The sequence below is a fragment of the Grampus griseus genome (genome assembly GCF_964374135.1).
Source record: "Grampus griseus genome assembly, chromosome: 6".
Taxonomy (NCBI): domain Eukaryota; kingdom Metazoa; phylum Chordata; class Mammalia; order Artiodactyla; family Delphinidae; genus Grampus; species Grampus griseus.
In genome coordinates, this window is record NC_139000.1 from 106,439,876 (window position 1) to 106,454,189 (window position 14,314).

Below are 14,314 nucleotides of genomic sequence, written 5' to 3' on the forward strand. Positions count from 1 at the left end.
TCTGCCCCTGTGACCGTATGGGAGGGGATAAAAGGAGAGGGAGAATGGGGGAAATGATGTCATTCGATGCTTTTTAAGAACCTATAGATTTTTCTTCCTGAGAATAAGGCTCCTATCGGGACAGGGTCTGATGTCTGTGGTCCACCCTCAGGACCACGGTCCAGACAGGTGTTTGTACTCTTTTAAACCACCCTGGGACTCAAAGGGGCTGTGGCTATTGAGGGGATGGGTTAGGCCTCTGGGTGTCTGGGGTGACTTTGTGCCTGGGGAGGTGGGGTTTGGGGGATCTGGGAGGGATGAAGGGGCCCCCCTGGGCCGTAAGAAAGTATTGTCTTTCTTGACTGAAGAGGGACATGCCGGCAGCATGTACCACCAACAGAGATGGAGCCTGCCCTCCACAGCACTCCCGGCCCCCTGCCTGCTGGGACAAGTCTGACCCCGCAGAACAAGGGGAACCTTCTGGAGACAGAGTGGAGGAATGTGTTGGAGAAATGAGAACCTCTGGGGGTGGGTAAGGTCATTGGGGCTCATCTGCTGAATTTAAGTCCTCTTAGCTCTGGTGTGGGATGTCACAGGCCTGTGACAGTGAGCTCAGGGGACACCGCCTTGATGCCGTCTGAGGGGACTGAGGTTTCATGCAGGGGCCCAGAGAAGAGGCAGACCTACTGAGCAAGGGAGAAAAAGAGCTTACAGAAACGATGCTAACAAAATCAGCCTGATTTTAGAGATGCCACCATCTTTGTTCTTCATTCTTTTCTGAGAATGAAAAGAAGGGCCAGATTTTCTGTGGGGGATTGTGGGCATATCTGATGGGGATGCAATAAGGAAAGTTAGTTTCCTATTTTATTCTCTAGCTCCTGGTACAGTATGCTTATCTCCTACCAGAACTAAATTTTGGAGCTTGTTAATTAGTTTTCATCAGGAATTTCTGGGCAAGAAGTGGGCCCAGAGAGTTGTTTTTTTTAAACATCTTAAGCGTTCCCTTGGGGAGCAGATGGGGCAGCACGAGCTGGTGCCTCAACGCCCTTAAGGGTTTGTCAGGGGTCAGGCAAATGCTGATTAACATGGGATTCCTGGGGTGGGCTGAGGCCACCACCTCTCATCGGGTAAGAGGACAGATGAAAACTTTAAGTTTCCCTCCTCCCTCCCACCCTCCCATGTTCTTTACTTCTTTCTTGACTTTTGTTCCTTTTCCTGTCTCTTTGCAGAACCGGACTTCCCTGCTGCTGCTCATAGATGCGTATTTTCATCCTTAGGAAAGGCTGCGGCACGATGAAGGGAGTGGGGAATAGCATGTCAGGCGAGCAGGGCACCCTCCTGCCTGAGTCCTGTGGAGCCCAGTCCAATGCAGGTGGAAAGAAAGGCTTCCTGAAACATCCTGTGGTCTTCAACTCTGTTCCCAGTAGCTAAGGCTCCAGAGAGCCCTCCCTGAGTCACCCCGACTTTTGGCGCTCCAGGTCAACGGACGTCAGCAGTTTTCTCGGTTGCGTGTAAACACACGCACGCACGCGTGCACACTGAACGTGTATTAGTAAAACAGAGGTGGCAAATTAAAGTCCGTGACTGCGTCGAAATGAAAAAGAGAAAGGAACTAAATCTAAGAACAAACAAGTCTGAGTGGCCGAGGTCCCAGAGGGATGCACAGGATGGACCCCACTCAAATGGCCTCACCTTCTCCAGCCTCTGCAGAGTAAGCCATGAGCTAATAAGCCCTTGGTAGGGAAGCAGAATAAAAAGGAAAAGCACCTCTGACCAGATTGGAACTCCCAATTAATCGCCAAGGGGCCCCAGCCCTCAGAGGGGTGGGGACAGGCCAGCAGGGCTGGTCCTCAGCAGGCCTGGGTGTGCTCTGTGCGGAGTGCTTCCTGGACATGCCCTCCTGCCCTCTGCCCTCCGTCCTGCTGCCAGGGAGAACCCGAGGGGACAGCCACGTCGGGGAGGGAGGGGGCAGGACGGCACTGCAAATTTAGTAATAATCAAGGAAATCAAAGGGGTCTGAACAGAGAAAGGAGAATCCAGTTTTACAACCCAACTGAAATTTAAAATTTGTGGGGTTTTCTGTTTTGCTTTGTTTGTTTTTTACAGGTTTAGATAAACGATGAAGGGAGGAAAGGAGAAACCTCTTTGAATAATATATATTTTTAAAAGAACCCCACAAACATAAAAAAAAAAATTCCTCAGTTTTTGAACTTCTCTTAAGAGTAGCTCAAAGTGAGGTCTTGCACCCTAAACAGTTATATCTGGAATTAAGAAAAAAAATCGCCGCTACACACAACAAAGACTAACAGTATTTTTACTTAAAAATATTGTGTGTATATATAGAGAGACTTATATATATATACCTTTTTTGTGGAGATTTTTTTTCTTTTTGTGATTTTTTTCTTTTCCTTTTTTTTTTTTTTTTTTTGTGCCCAAGTAGAGATAAGATGGGATTGAAACGATGCCCTAGAACAGAATATTCCTTACAAGAGCAATACTTTGAAAAATAACATTTAAAAAATGGTTGAACATACTCGCAACACCTCCAGAAATTCAACTTGGTACAATGAGGACATAAATAATTGAATCAAATCTTCACCCAAATGACATGGTCTCTAAGACCCAGAGTATGCTGCTGGTGTGACTCTTGCCATCTTAAAGGGGCTCAAGGTAAAGCAACATCCCCTCCCCCTGCTCCCCACTTCCCAGCCCCTTACACTCCACCTCAGCAATACCCAGAGTCGGTCATATATTGTTTTTTCTACATTTCTGGCAAGACCTTGCAGCAGACACACACACACACACACACACACACACACACACACACACACACACACACATATGTGTGCTCTGGGCGCGCACACACACACACACACACACACACACACACACGACACACACAGAATTTCCCACTCAACCCAGATGCACCGAGTGAGCTGAATAACTCAGCCAACCACAATGGTGAAAGACAGAAGCACCAAACAGTCTTTGAAATGGGTCAGTTATTACAATTGAACTTATTTTTTATGTTCTAATTTTCCTCTTTGTGTTACTATTTTTAAAAAGCACAAACGAAAAATGAAGAATTCTTTCCAGATCAATTTAAGGCTTCCCACCAAATGGAAACAGAAGAGGCCTTACACAATATCACATGGGATAAATGTATACCTTTCACGGCCTTAAAATGACAGAACAAATCATTTTTGCCAGTCACTGATTAAGTATTGTGCCTTTAAATTGATGTCATTCTTTTTGCTACTATGCTGAGTTTTATTATTACTGATTCTCTTTGATTACATATATGGAAATCTCCTTTAATTTGCTTTAGAATTTCCTTTTCTTAGCGAATTATTAGGGTGGTTTTTGTTTTGTTCTGTTTTGCTTTTTCACCAGGAAACAAATGTGATTCTTAATAGGTGAACGCTAAAATGGCACCTAATCAGCCTTCAAGGAGCTTTTCCAACCATCTGAATTTCAAATGGCCCTTTGGCTCCGAGAAGGGGCTGAGAAGTTGGGGGCAGGGATGGGAGAAGGGGGAGAGAAACCAAAAAGAGGGAGGGGTTTCTATGCTTTTGCTTTTGGTCAATTTGTTTTCTTCAATACAAATCATCAGATAGGAAGAATGATTGCTTTACGTTTTATTGGTTGGTTGGTTTTTGATCCGTTTCTAGATTGGTTTCATTTGATTGTTTAATTTTCCCTCTCCCAGTGCAAATATCACCAGAGAGTTTTGCATGAGAAAACGTGACAGTACTTAATGAAACTCAGCACCTAAGGGCATAAGGCAGTTGAAGGTTTTGTTTGTTTGTTTGTTTGTGTTTGTTTTGTTTTGTTCTTTCAATCAGCACCAATCCCGTAAATGACCTACACTTGGTGTAAAGGTATAAAACTTTGTTTTTCTTTTGGAGTGGAGACAACTCCTTCTTCTCCACCGTATGAACCATAGTGTGGGATTTTTTTTTCAATACTGTTACTTATGTGTAAAAAACAAAAGAAAGGTTTTCTTTTTGTTTTTACTTACAAAACATAGAGAATATCTTTGTATACATACAGCGACTGGAAAGAAAGCTTATCTGAAGGGGTTGTGACTTATTTTCTTTTTGTTTTTTGTAGCATTGGTGGTGGTGGTGGTAGTGGTGGTGGTAGTTCTGTGTATTGAAGGAAGGGAGGAGTTATATTTCTTGCAAGCGGCGTTTACCGCAAACCAAACTTAAGGTCCCCTTCTCAACTTGGGTCAAGATGCTCTTAGAGTGAAGACTCATACTGTAGCAACTCGTAAAGGAGCGGTCCATCTCGATACCGAATGCCTACCGCGGCGGGGGTGACATACTGCAGAATGTTAATAGTCCTTCTCAATCTCCTGTCTACAAAATGAGCATCCCAAGCTGGGTATCTCTTTCTTGGCATGTCAATCTTAATGAGGGGCCCTTCTGGGAGGTAAGGACGCCCCAACGGGGTAGAGGGCCCCATGGGTCTCACTTGGAAAACGGGCAAGCAAGTGTCAGCCGTGAGATCCTCCTGTTGTTCCGTTACGGCTCTGGTAGGCGTGACCTGGGTCCCCCGGTACCCAGGGGTCTGAGGCGCCATGGGCTCAACATCGGGGGGCAAAGGGATGCCCCAGAGCAGCTCGGCACAACAGGAGCTGGCCAAGATCTTAACTCGCGGCCCCGTGGGATGCAGCACACCATAGTATAAGAGCATCAGTGCAATCCCAGCCACAAAGCTAATAAAGACACAACACAGTGCTGGCACCGCAAAGGAGTCAGTGGTCTCCGGGTCTCTGTAAAAATACCAAAGGAACGTCAAGGCAGCATTCTCGGTCAAGACTATCGTATAATATGCAAACATTCGATATCGAGTCCGCCCTTCCTTGACGTTAAACCAGCAGAAAATGTACACGATCCCTACCACCATGTTGAAGAGGATCTCCTCCCACTTGGACATGCAGAAGTCTGTTCCGCCATGGATAATCCAGAAGGCCATGGCACACCAGTGAACCACCACGAAGATCCCGAAGTAGAGCTGGAAGATGGAAGCAAAGAGGGCAAAAGAGAGAACTCTGGATGAGATGGTGAAGAGGCGCCAGAAGAGGTGGATGAGGGCCCCTCTGTAGCTCATACTCTTCTTGTCGTCCCTGGAGTCCCGCAGCAGCTTGTGATAGGAGGCTAGCACCCAAGCCAGGGACATCAGGGAAGTCACAGAGGAGACACCTGCCGGAAAGACACAAACCCACACAGTCAAAACCGTGGACCTCAACCGCCGGGCACAGCAGGGCTGCCAGCCGAGGAGACGCCCACACACACCACGATCTAAAGGAGGAGGGAGAAAGAAACACAAAATCAGGACCCGAACTTGGAGGCCATGGCTGCCCCCTAAGCTGACAGCTTGTGAAATCTAGCTTCAGTGTCAACGACCCGGTCCAGAACTTCTGGAGACCCACGGCTCAAGAGTGAAGCTGAGGTTGGCGTGCCCTGCCAAGGGGCTGGAGAGCCAGGACCGCTGTGCTGGCTCATCACCTCTGCTGTGGGAGGGACCCCACGTGTTCTATTGTAAGAGATCATAAGCTCACGGCGGGGTCGGCGTCCTTGTCACTACCAGGCTGTGCTCTCAGAGCAGCCAGCAGACGGGATCACCGATTGTGAAGACCGAGAGCTTGCTAACGCCCCAAGTTGCACAACTGTTCTACTTTGAGAAGGCTTTGGAGTCACCCTTCCCCTTCTCGCCAGCTCGCTCAAGGCCAAGGAGCCCTTAAGGGGATCTTCTATCTAGCATTTCCCCATCCACTCCCTAAGGCCACCCTGATCAAGGACCGGGGATAGCCTGTGTTTCTCTGACTGCTTTCGCATTCACTCTTGTCTCTCGTGGTCTCCCCACGTTCCTTGTTGCCTTCTCCAATCAGCCACTGCTCAAGGTTCCCTGAGGCCTTGACTGGTGAGGCCCTGTCCTTCTCTGCTTCTGTCCTGCAATGAGCAGTGTAACTTGGGCTTTGGGGATGCCTTTCCCCTCCCTAGCCCGGTGAGCTCTCCAAGGCCTCTGCACGTCATTACCTACATGTCTCCTCAACGAGCAAGTGAATGTGTCTGATCCCAACGGACGGTAGAGCAATTTTATTTATGACGCTGCCTATGTGATATTTGTAACTCAATCAATCTAAACACAATAACAGTGGCTGGAGTCTCTCCAAATCCACCCATGAGCAGGCAATCATGAAGTCAGGCATCGTCATACCATCTCCTCTGGAGCAAGACCCCCTTGCCCCTCTGCTCCTTCAAGCACTATCTCCACTCAGTCCGTCTAGTGCCTCTTTTGTTTTTCTTCTCTCCCCAGATTTCAGAATTAAATGCAGCTAAATTCAGCTGGAGCCCTGAATACTACCCCATGGGCCACCATCTCCTAATCAAAGTCCCCACCTTCACCCCAGAGCACGATTCCCCTACAGCGTTCTTCCAGGCTGACATCAAAGTGACCTGGTCGTTTTCTCTCCTAAGGCCAAAGGTCAGACCCAGGAGCCTCGTTCATCAAGAGACCCATGAAGCTGGCCCAGAGCTCCAGCCTTCTGTTGGTCTTTCCCCGGCCCCTCCTCACCTCTCCACTTGACCCTCAGTGAAGGATCAAAGTCCTCTGTCGCTCCCTCCCCCCCGCCCCATGCATTTGTCCTTCCCCACCCAGCCCACGCGGCACCTCCCTTCCGACATTTCAGGGAGATGCACCGGTCTGCAGCTTGCAGAACATTAGAGTCTGATGCCAAAAACCAGTGTGCTGGCAGAGCACAGAAAAAGCCTGGAAGGTTAACTGTGACAATGAGTATGTGTTGCTTTTGCAAGAATCACAGCCAATGTGGAAAATAAACAGGGAAGAAACAATCCCAATTTCTCCATAGAAGCCAGTCTTGAAAACACCTGGTGATTTTCCTCTCACTTTTCTGGAAAGTTCTGAACACAATACTTATGTGTGTGCTGCTTTGCCCTTTGTACACACAGGGCATTTCCACCAGCCTCTGCTGAAGCCATGTGGTCTCTTGCGACCATGTCACAGTGGCTATGCTGACCTTTCAGAGCCCCCTGTGTTCGTGTTCTTTTGAGGCTGGGGCAGGGAGGGGAATGGGTTCCCTTGGGAGTCACGTGATTTAGGCTGTAGGTTTCTGGACGGCAGGGAACGTGCAGTCATCTTGATCGTCTGGGCCAGGCTTATTGCCAACACTGGAGCATCCTTGGAAAGCTTCTTTGCGGCATTACCCCTCTCCTGGTGAACCCATTTCTTGATGCTAAAAGTGATACATCTCAGAGGTGCTACCGACCCTCAGTGATCAGGGGGATCTCTACAGCAGCTGGATGGAAAGAAGGCTTGATTTTTCTGTTTCTTCTAATCAAGCAAAAGGTACTACTTCCCCTGTTTGCAGAAAAGCACAAGCTCGTGAAGTAAGAAGTTAGCTTTTGCCGAAGCGTGGTCTAATCCAGTCTAACTCTGAGTGTGCTCTTGAACAAACTTGGGGTGCAGAAGCAGGACAGCCCCTCTGCTGTCACCGTCCTGATTTCATTGTTCGGTGTGCTGTGATGGTAGCCCCATCCATGCCCAAAATGAGCAAAGAGGAATTCAAACGTCCACTGACCACATTGGTGAAGCGAAATTCAATCCTTCATCGTCAATCTATCTTCTGGGTCACCTACGCCACTTCCAGATCCATGCCTGTGGTTTCAGGGTACTGCAGAAATCACTCCCCTCTAAGCCGATGCACACACTGCCTCGGACCACGGTCAGCGCTTCTGGAAGTTCTCTCTAGGATGTGGTATGAATGTTCCGCAAACGTCATAAGACATCACTGCTAAATTACAAGGGGGGCTCGGGAGACAGTCACGTGGAGGACTGAGAGCTGACACTTGGCCGGGGGCCTGTGGGCTGGCTGATGTCCAGCCCCCATCTTACCTCTCTGCCTCATCTGCTCCCGACATGGTGAAGTTGTAGATCGCCAAACGTTATATCCTCTGGAGCTTCACAGACCACCCACTTCAAACCCACACATCCAACAGGAAACAGAGGCTACCCCAGAGAAACTACACACCATGATTCACTGAGCATGTATCTTATTTAGAAGAACCCTGTGATGTAGGTACTTGTTATGGGCAATGTCCCCACCTCTCCCACCCCCAAATTCTTATGTTGAAGCCCTAACCCCCAGGACCTTACTATGTGACCGCATTTGGAGATAGGGCCTTTAAAGAGGCAATTAAGGTAACATGAGATCATTAGGGTGGCCCTAATCCACCCTAATCACTATTGTCCTTATGAGAAGAGATCATTTGGGCCCACAGAGATGCCTGGGATGTGCTCACAGAGGAAAGACCACGTGAGGACACAGCAAGAAGACGGCCGTTTGCAAGTCAAGGAGAGAAGCCTCAGGAGAAATCAACCCTGCCGACACGTGATCTTGGACTTCCAGCCTCCAGAGCTGTGAGACAATAAATTTCTGTTGTTTTAGCCACCTAGTCTGTGATATTGGATACAGTGTTCCAATTCCATTTTTTTGATGAACAAGATATTTTTCAAAAATCATACTTCTATCAAGAAGTAGAATTGGAATTGAAACTCAGACTCCACGGCCTTGAAAGTAGCCACTGTACTAAATGGACCCTCCAGATTTGGTCTCAGAAGGGACTGGGCCCTCTGGGTGTAAAGGATTTGAATCTTTTGCCAAGAGTGGATGGGAGGTGTAGTACCTACAGGTATCTGAGAGAGGGCCCTGAATATGGAGCTAAAAACCAAATCTGAATTCTCTTCCACTTTGCTCAGGAAAGTAACGTTCAAGCCACAAAGAAAGAGATGACTCCAGCAGAATTAACTGAGATCACGTTCCCTCTGTTAAGTGATTAATCTTCAAAGGCCTGCAGCGTATATTATTACAGAGGGAGGAAGTGCAGGGTTTTCCTCCTGCAGTGGCTCACTTGGAAGATTTCTGTCTGGCCCGAGGTCAACCCAAAAGTCAATGCATTATCCTGGCCAAGACCCCAAGACCACAGCAAGCGGCTGTGGAAGCAGCCTCGTGGCCCCCAGTGAAATTCCCAGACAGGCCTGGGCACATTTATGATTCCTCTCACTTACAGCTCCATCATTTTCTGCGTTGCAAAGATCAGACTGGAAATTGTAAAACACTCCACGTTCGGCTGTGACGAGTTCTGGGCAGTGACCTTCACGGCTTGCTCTCTTTTCCTGCTGCAGACCAGGAAAGGGGGATTGCAGCTGGCCCACTGGGTGAATCAAGTTCAGCCCCACCATCTGGGAGGTCACTAAGCCAGAGCCTCGTGGGGGCCACCCCCTGAGAAAGGCTTGGGACAGGGGCCTTGGGGCTCTGATCACCAGACCCAGGGGCTAAGGTTTCCGGAAACAGGATGTCCACACCTTATGACCAACGGAGCAAGAGCATGAGGGGCTGCACCCTGCAGTTGGAGGCCCTTGACCAAGGAGGGCCAGTCCTCTGGGAAGTCACCATCACCACCAGTTTGGTGGTGTCCCTGCAATATCCAAGGGTCACTGTCAGTTGAACTGTTGCCAGTTGGGGAGCAAAGCAAAAAATGAGTGTGGATGTCCCACCACGTGAGAAGCAGACAGAGTGACAGGGTGTCTGGGGGAAGATCGGGACCCTAAAATCAGAGAGGGGTGGGGAGCAGATGAAGTGGAGGAACCAGGAGGAAAGGTGTGATGCCGTGGAAGGGACCAGGGCGGCAGGAGGGCCGTCATCAGGGTGAGGTAGGGAGGCTGCAGTCTGGCAAGAAGAAGCAGGGCCATGACCCAGATGGACCAGAGCAGAGCGGCACTGGGGGCCAGTGAATGGGAGCCAGAAAGGGGACTTGAGGAGAAACCAAATCGCGAGACAGTCTCGCCGGGGGAATGCTGCACGCGGGTTCAAGGAGTCTCTGAGAAGCCGCGGGAGCACCTGGATTGGCCCCAAGGCTGTTTGTGAGCCTGGGCGAGTGGGGTCCACTGCTGGACTTTGTTTCCCAGAGCGGGGGCGGTGAATGCCCGGCCCTGTCACCAGCTGCCCTGTTCTCCCTTCTGCCACAAAGAGCTCCCTTCTGGTCCCACCGCTAAATCACACACTGGAAAACACTCGAGGAGGAGGGACTGGATGGGGCGCTGAGCAGAGCAGAGCAGGCGCAGAAGAGTCAGCCGTGCAGACTCCTAGCTCCCAGCTCCCTCCTATCAGCGTGTCTCCGTGGGCAAGCGCCGCCAGCTTACAAAGAACAGCCCCCTGGACCCTGCACCCTCTGCCGTGAGATCCCACCTCTCCCGCCTCTTCTGCAACCTTCTCGAGGGTCACCTCCTTGCTCCCTTAACTCTCCCACCTCCCTTCACTCCTGACCCCCGAGTCACAACAGAGAGCTCTCGGTGAGGTTGACGACCAATTCCTAAGGGTGGCATTCAGAGGACTGGGTCCATGCATCTCCCCCTGACTCTGCCATCTGTCATTTGGATTTACTCTGTCTTTCACACTTGACCATTAGCTAGTCCCCAGTTATGGCATCCTTTCCCTGCTGGGCTGTTATCCTCGTTTTACAGGTGAGGAGACTGAATCTGAATTTAAGAGATGTGGATGTGGCCACACTCCCGTTGTGACTCACCTGATTTATATGGCTTTGTACCCCCATGGGCGGGTCCCCCAGAGATTCCCCAAACCAAGAAACAGGCTCAAGTTGCTATTTGTCTATCCACACGTCAAGGTCAACATCTGCCTCTCTCAGCCCTCACCTCCTCCCTCCTTGTACCACTGAAGCTAAGGTTTGGGGGAACTCCACCACCTGCTTGTCTAATTTCCACTGTCTATTTTCTCCAGATTGAGCTCCTATTAGACGGGCAATTCTTCTCTTTCCACCCATCAAACTTCACTCATCTTCCTACATTTTAAAAAAGCCCAGTCTGTGCTTAGAAATGCTCTCAGAAAAAAAGATAAGGCAGCTGTGGGCACAGCTCTCTAAGCATCACTGCCTGTCTCCTGTACTAACCTCCACCCAGGAGACACAGCAAGGGAGTGATGATACAAAGGTACTTTCCTACCCGGGCCACCAGGGAAAGGAAACCAGCCTCAAGGATGCCATCTGTGAACCAGGCTCAGAGACGTCAAGTAACTTGGCCAAGGTTACACAGGAGTAAGCAAGAGTGCGACCACCGACCCCTGGGATTATCTCACTCCTCACTCACGGTCTGTGTGCTGGGGCCAGTCATCCTGGCTTCCGAGATCCAGTTGTCAAATTGGCAGGAATTTTGTGGGCTGGCTGATGTCATGTGAGAGGCCTGAAATAGGTGTGGTGGGAATATTTACACCACAGAAATTGGCAAATGCTACAAATTAGGGTTCCTTCCAACCCTGCTAAGAACTGGTTGTTAAGCATTTACCAGCACACCCCTTACACTTGCTGAACATCGTTGCCAATTAGAGGAGCCTCATAATGTTCTCCTCCACATTCCTACTCCACACTTCTAAGCGAATCAGACGCACTGCCTGGCGATCAGTCAGAATTATATTCTGTGAGTCTGATGTGGTAGCAACAAAGAAATCAATCTCTTTTTTCAACTTACACTGAAAATACATCCTCAGTAAATAATTTAAGGTCTAACAGTTTTCTTTGAGCTGTAGACTTTTGCAAGCACTGACATATTCATTTTAGTCCCATTTGGAGAGAGTGTGATCCCCACGTGAGGTTACCACATGGGGTCACCTTAAGACACTCCTGACATTTCCAGACTGACCTTTAGGAAGGGTCATAATAAAAGATGGCATCCATCCCTGTGGATGTAACCCTCAGGACAGACACACCGGTGGCTGAGGCAACCTGAAAAAACCCAAGGCCAGTCAGGGTGGCATGGTGTAAACATAGGAAGGAAGGGAGGACTGGAATAATTCAGGAGAGCTGACATCTGAGGAATTATACCTTCACATGCTCCTTAATGTCAGGGAGATGGTCCACGGGGGACAGAATTCAAATCGGGCCACCACAGCAGGAGTCTCCGTTACAGAGCATGTCTTACCATGGTTTCTGTGACAAATCTCTTCATTGACTCTGAATTCAGGCTCATTATGTCACCTGCTAATCTCTAATAAGTTTCCATAACAATAATACCCCCTCTACTGAACAGCTACCTTGGCCCAGACTCTACGCCGTGACACCCATTAACCGGATCATTCTTCCCTATAAATGTACCTGAGGCTGATTTTAAGATGCAGAAATGAAGGCTCACGGTCTAAGCCGCTTTTCCAGATCAAGTAGTTAAGAAATCACAGAACCGGGATTTGAACACAGGCTACCTAACTCCAAAACTCAGATTCTCTTTTGAATCACTGGAAGGGCATGTCTTCCCATCCCCGTTCATAAGTGAAGGAATTAGCATTCAGGTTTATACATCAATTTCTTATCAATTTGGTAATCGAGCCCCTCTGATCATCTCTGTGAGCACCGGTGGCCAATCTGTAGGCCTGCAAAGCCGAGGACCCCCCCTGGAGGCCCCTCCCTGAGCCTGCCAGTAAGTGCAGAGCTGGTGACGCCTCTTTTTCATCTCTCTTGCCCAGATTGTTGGGAGGACCTCCTAGTGGGTTTCCCTGCATCCGCCCTCGTCCCGACAGGCCACTCGCAATTCCACCAAAGTGACTAAGCTGAGGCACGTCTCTCCTCGTGGCCTCCCAGGCAGTCTGTCAACGGTGCCTGACTTTCAACCTTTTCCCAGGGAGGCTATGCCTTCCCGCCCTGCTGAACTCAGCTGTGCCCGTGACCTGTCCCAGCCACTGGCACGTGAGCAGACGCATGTGTGTGTCACATCCAGGAGGAAGGGCATGCTCCCTCACCCCCGCCGCAGTGACCTGTGATAGACGCGCACCAGCAAGAAATGAACCAAAGTTGTTTTCAGCCAGGGAAGTGGTTCTGGCCTCTAACCCGGCACGGCCAGCCCGCCTACTCACACACCGCTTCGCTCAGGTTAATGCGTGGCCTTATACGGCCTGTAGGGCCCCTCGCGACACTGCCTGGAGGTACAAGGGTATGCCATGGCGTCCCCACCCACGCCCTTCACCACCTGCCTTCTCCGATGGCCTCAAACCTAAGTCCCTCTCATGGCACCAGACCTTCATCCTGGGCCCTACATGAGACGGCCCCTTCCTGCTCCAGGGTCGCCTCACGCCAGCCCCTCGCTCCCCCTCTGTCCCACGTGGTCCAGGCGCAGTCCCGCCTCAGGGCATGTGCGCTGGCTCTGTCCTCCACCTTGGGGGCCCTTCCCCAGGTCCCCAAGTGTCACCTCACTAAGGCCTTTACCAGAGCTCGGCCTCTCAGCCAGGCCATCGCTGGCCAGCACACTGAAAACTGCAACCCCCCAATGCCTCCCCCACCTTCCAGGCTTCGTTTCCCACCTTGGCATCTCCCACCACCTCCATACACTTTCTCTCTTACTCATTCCCCTTTTCCTTAAGTTCGTAGGTACCATGATGCATGTGAGCCCCCAAGGGCAGTGCAGCAATTGGTCAGGTCCTTCTGAAACTATGTGCAAAACCGTGGGGGTATTTTTCTCACGAGACCGTCCACAGCTGTCCTCTGATTCTCAAAGGGGCCCATAGGGAAAGGGGTCTGTGACCCACCAGCCATCTCCCCTCACGCCATTTTCCCCCGGGGAAAGGGGAATTCCCCGGGAGCCTTCATTTATGCCTGTGTCCTTTAGAAGAAAACCTTGAGGGTAGAAGACGGAGATGAAGAGGAATAACGTTCAGTGAATGTTCCCAATGCATCAGGCATTATGCCAGATACTCTGCCTAAGTTATTTCGTTTCATCCTCACAGTAATCCCCTGAAGTGTCTACTGGTGTCCCATTTTATAGGAGAGGAGACCAAGGCGCACAGAGGTAAAAGGATCTGTCTAGTTTCTGCACGAAGCCTGTCCTTTTATTCTGATGGTTTGCCTTGTGGGGTCTTGTGGATCCTGGAGGGACCGCCCCTCCCAGGTTTAGCAAATTCCTCAAAACAGCAAACCACAAGTGCTCTTCATAGGCAAACCAACCAGTCCGGAACGCACACCTCCTCTATTGGGCTCTGACACTCTGGGCCACTATCCCCCTGTCCTAATCACCCCAGGGCCAGGTACCAGACAACTAGGGACAGCGCTGTGCCCCAGAGCCTCCTGAAATTATTCAGACTAGCCTATGCTAAGCCTGCTTCCCCTGCCTCACTCATTCCTTCCCTGGGAAACCACAATAAAGGCTCTTGCCCACATTTTCCCCTCACTCCCTCTGCCTGCTGATGGACACTGGTGCTTCCCCAGGTGGCCCCCCACCCCATGGTGTGGCATGCCCTCTCCCCTTGGGATCT

General features: G+C 50.1%; 1 protein-coding gene across 1 annotated transcript in view; it reads right to left on the reverse strand.

Moving 5' to 3' along the window:
- Nucleotides 1–4,224: 4,224 nt before the first annotated feature.
- XKR6 (XK related 6) overlaps nt 4,225–14,314 on the reverse strand; it is a gene marked incomplete at both ends in the record, with an annotated part of 270,622 nt that continues 260,532 nt past the window's right edge. The window contains one exon of the mRNA XM_082656789.1: nt 4,225–5,189. Within this exon, the coding sequence (XP_082512915.1) occupies nt 4,225–5,189 (965 nt within the window). The remainder of the gene's footprint in view (nt 5,190–14,314) is intronic.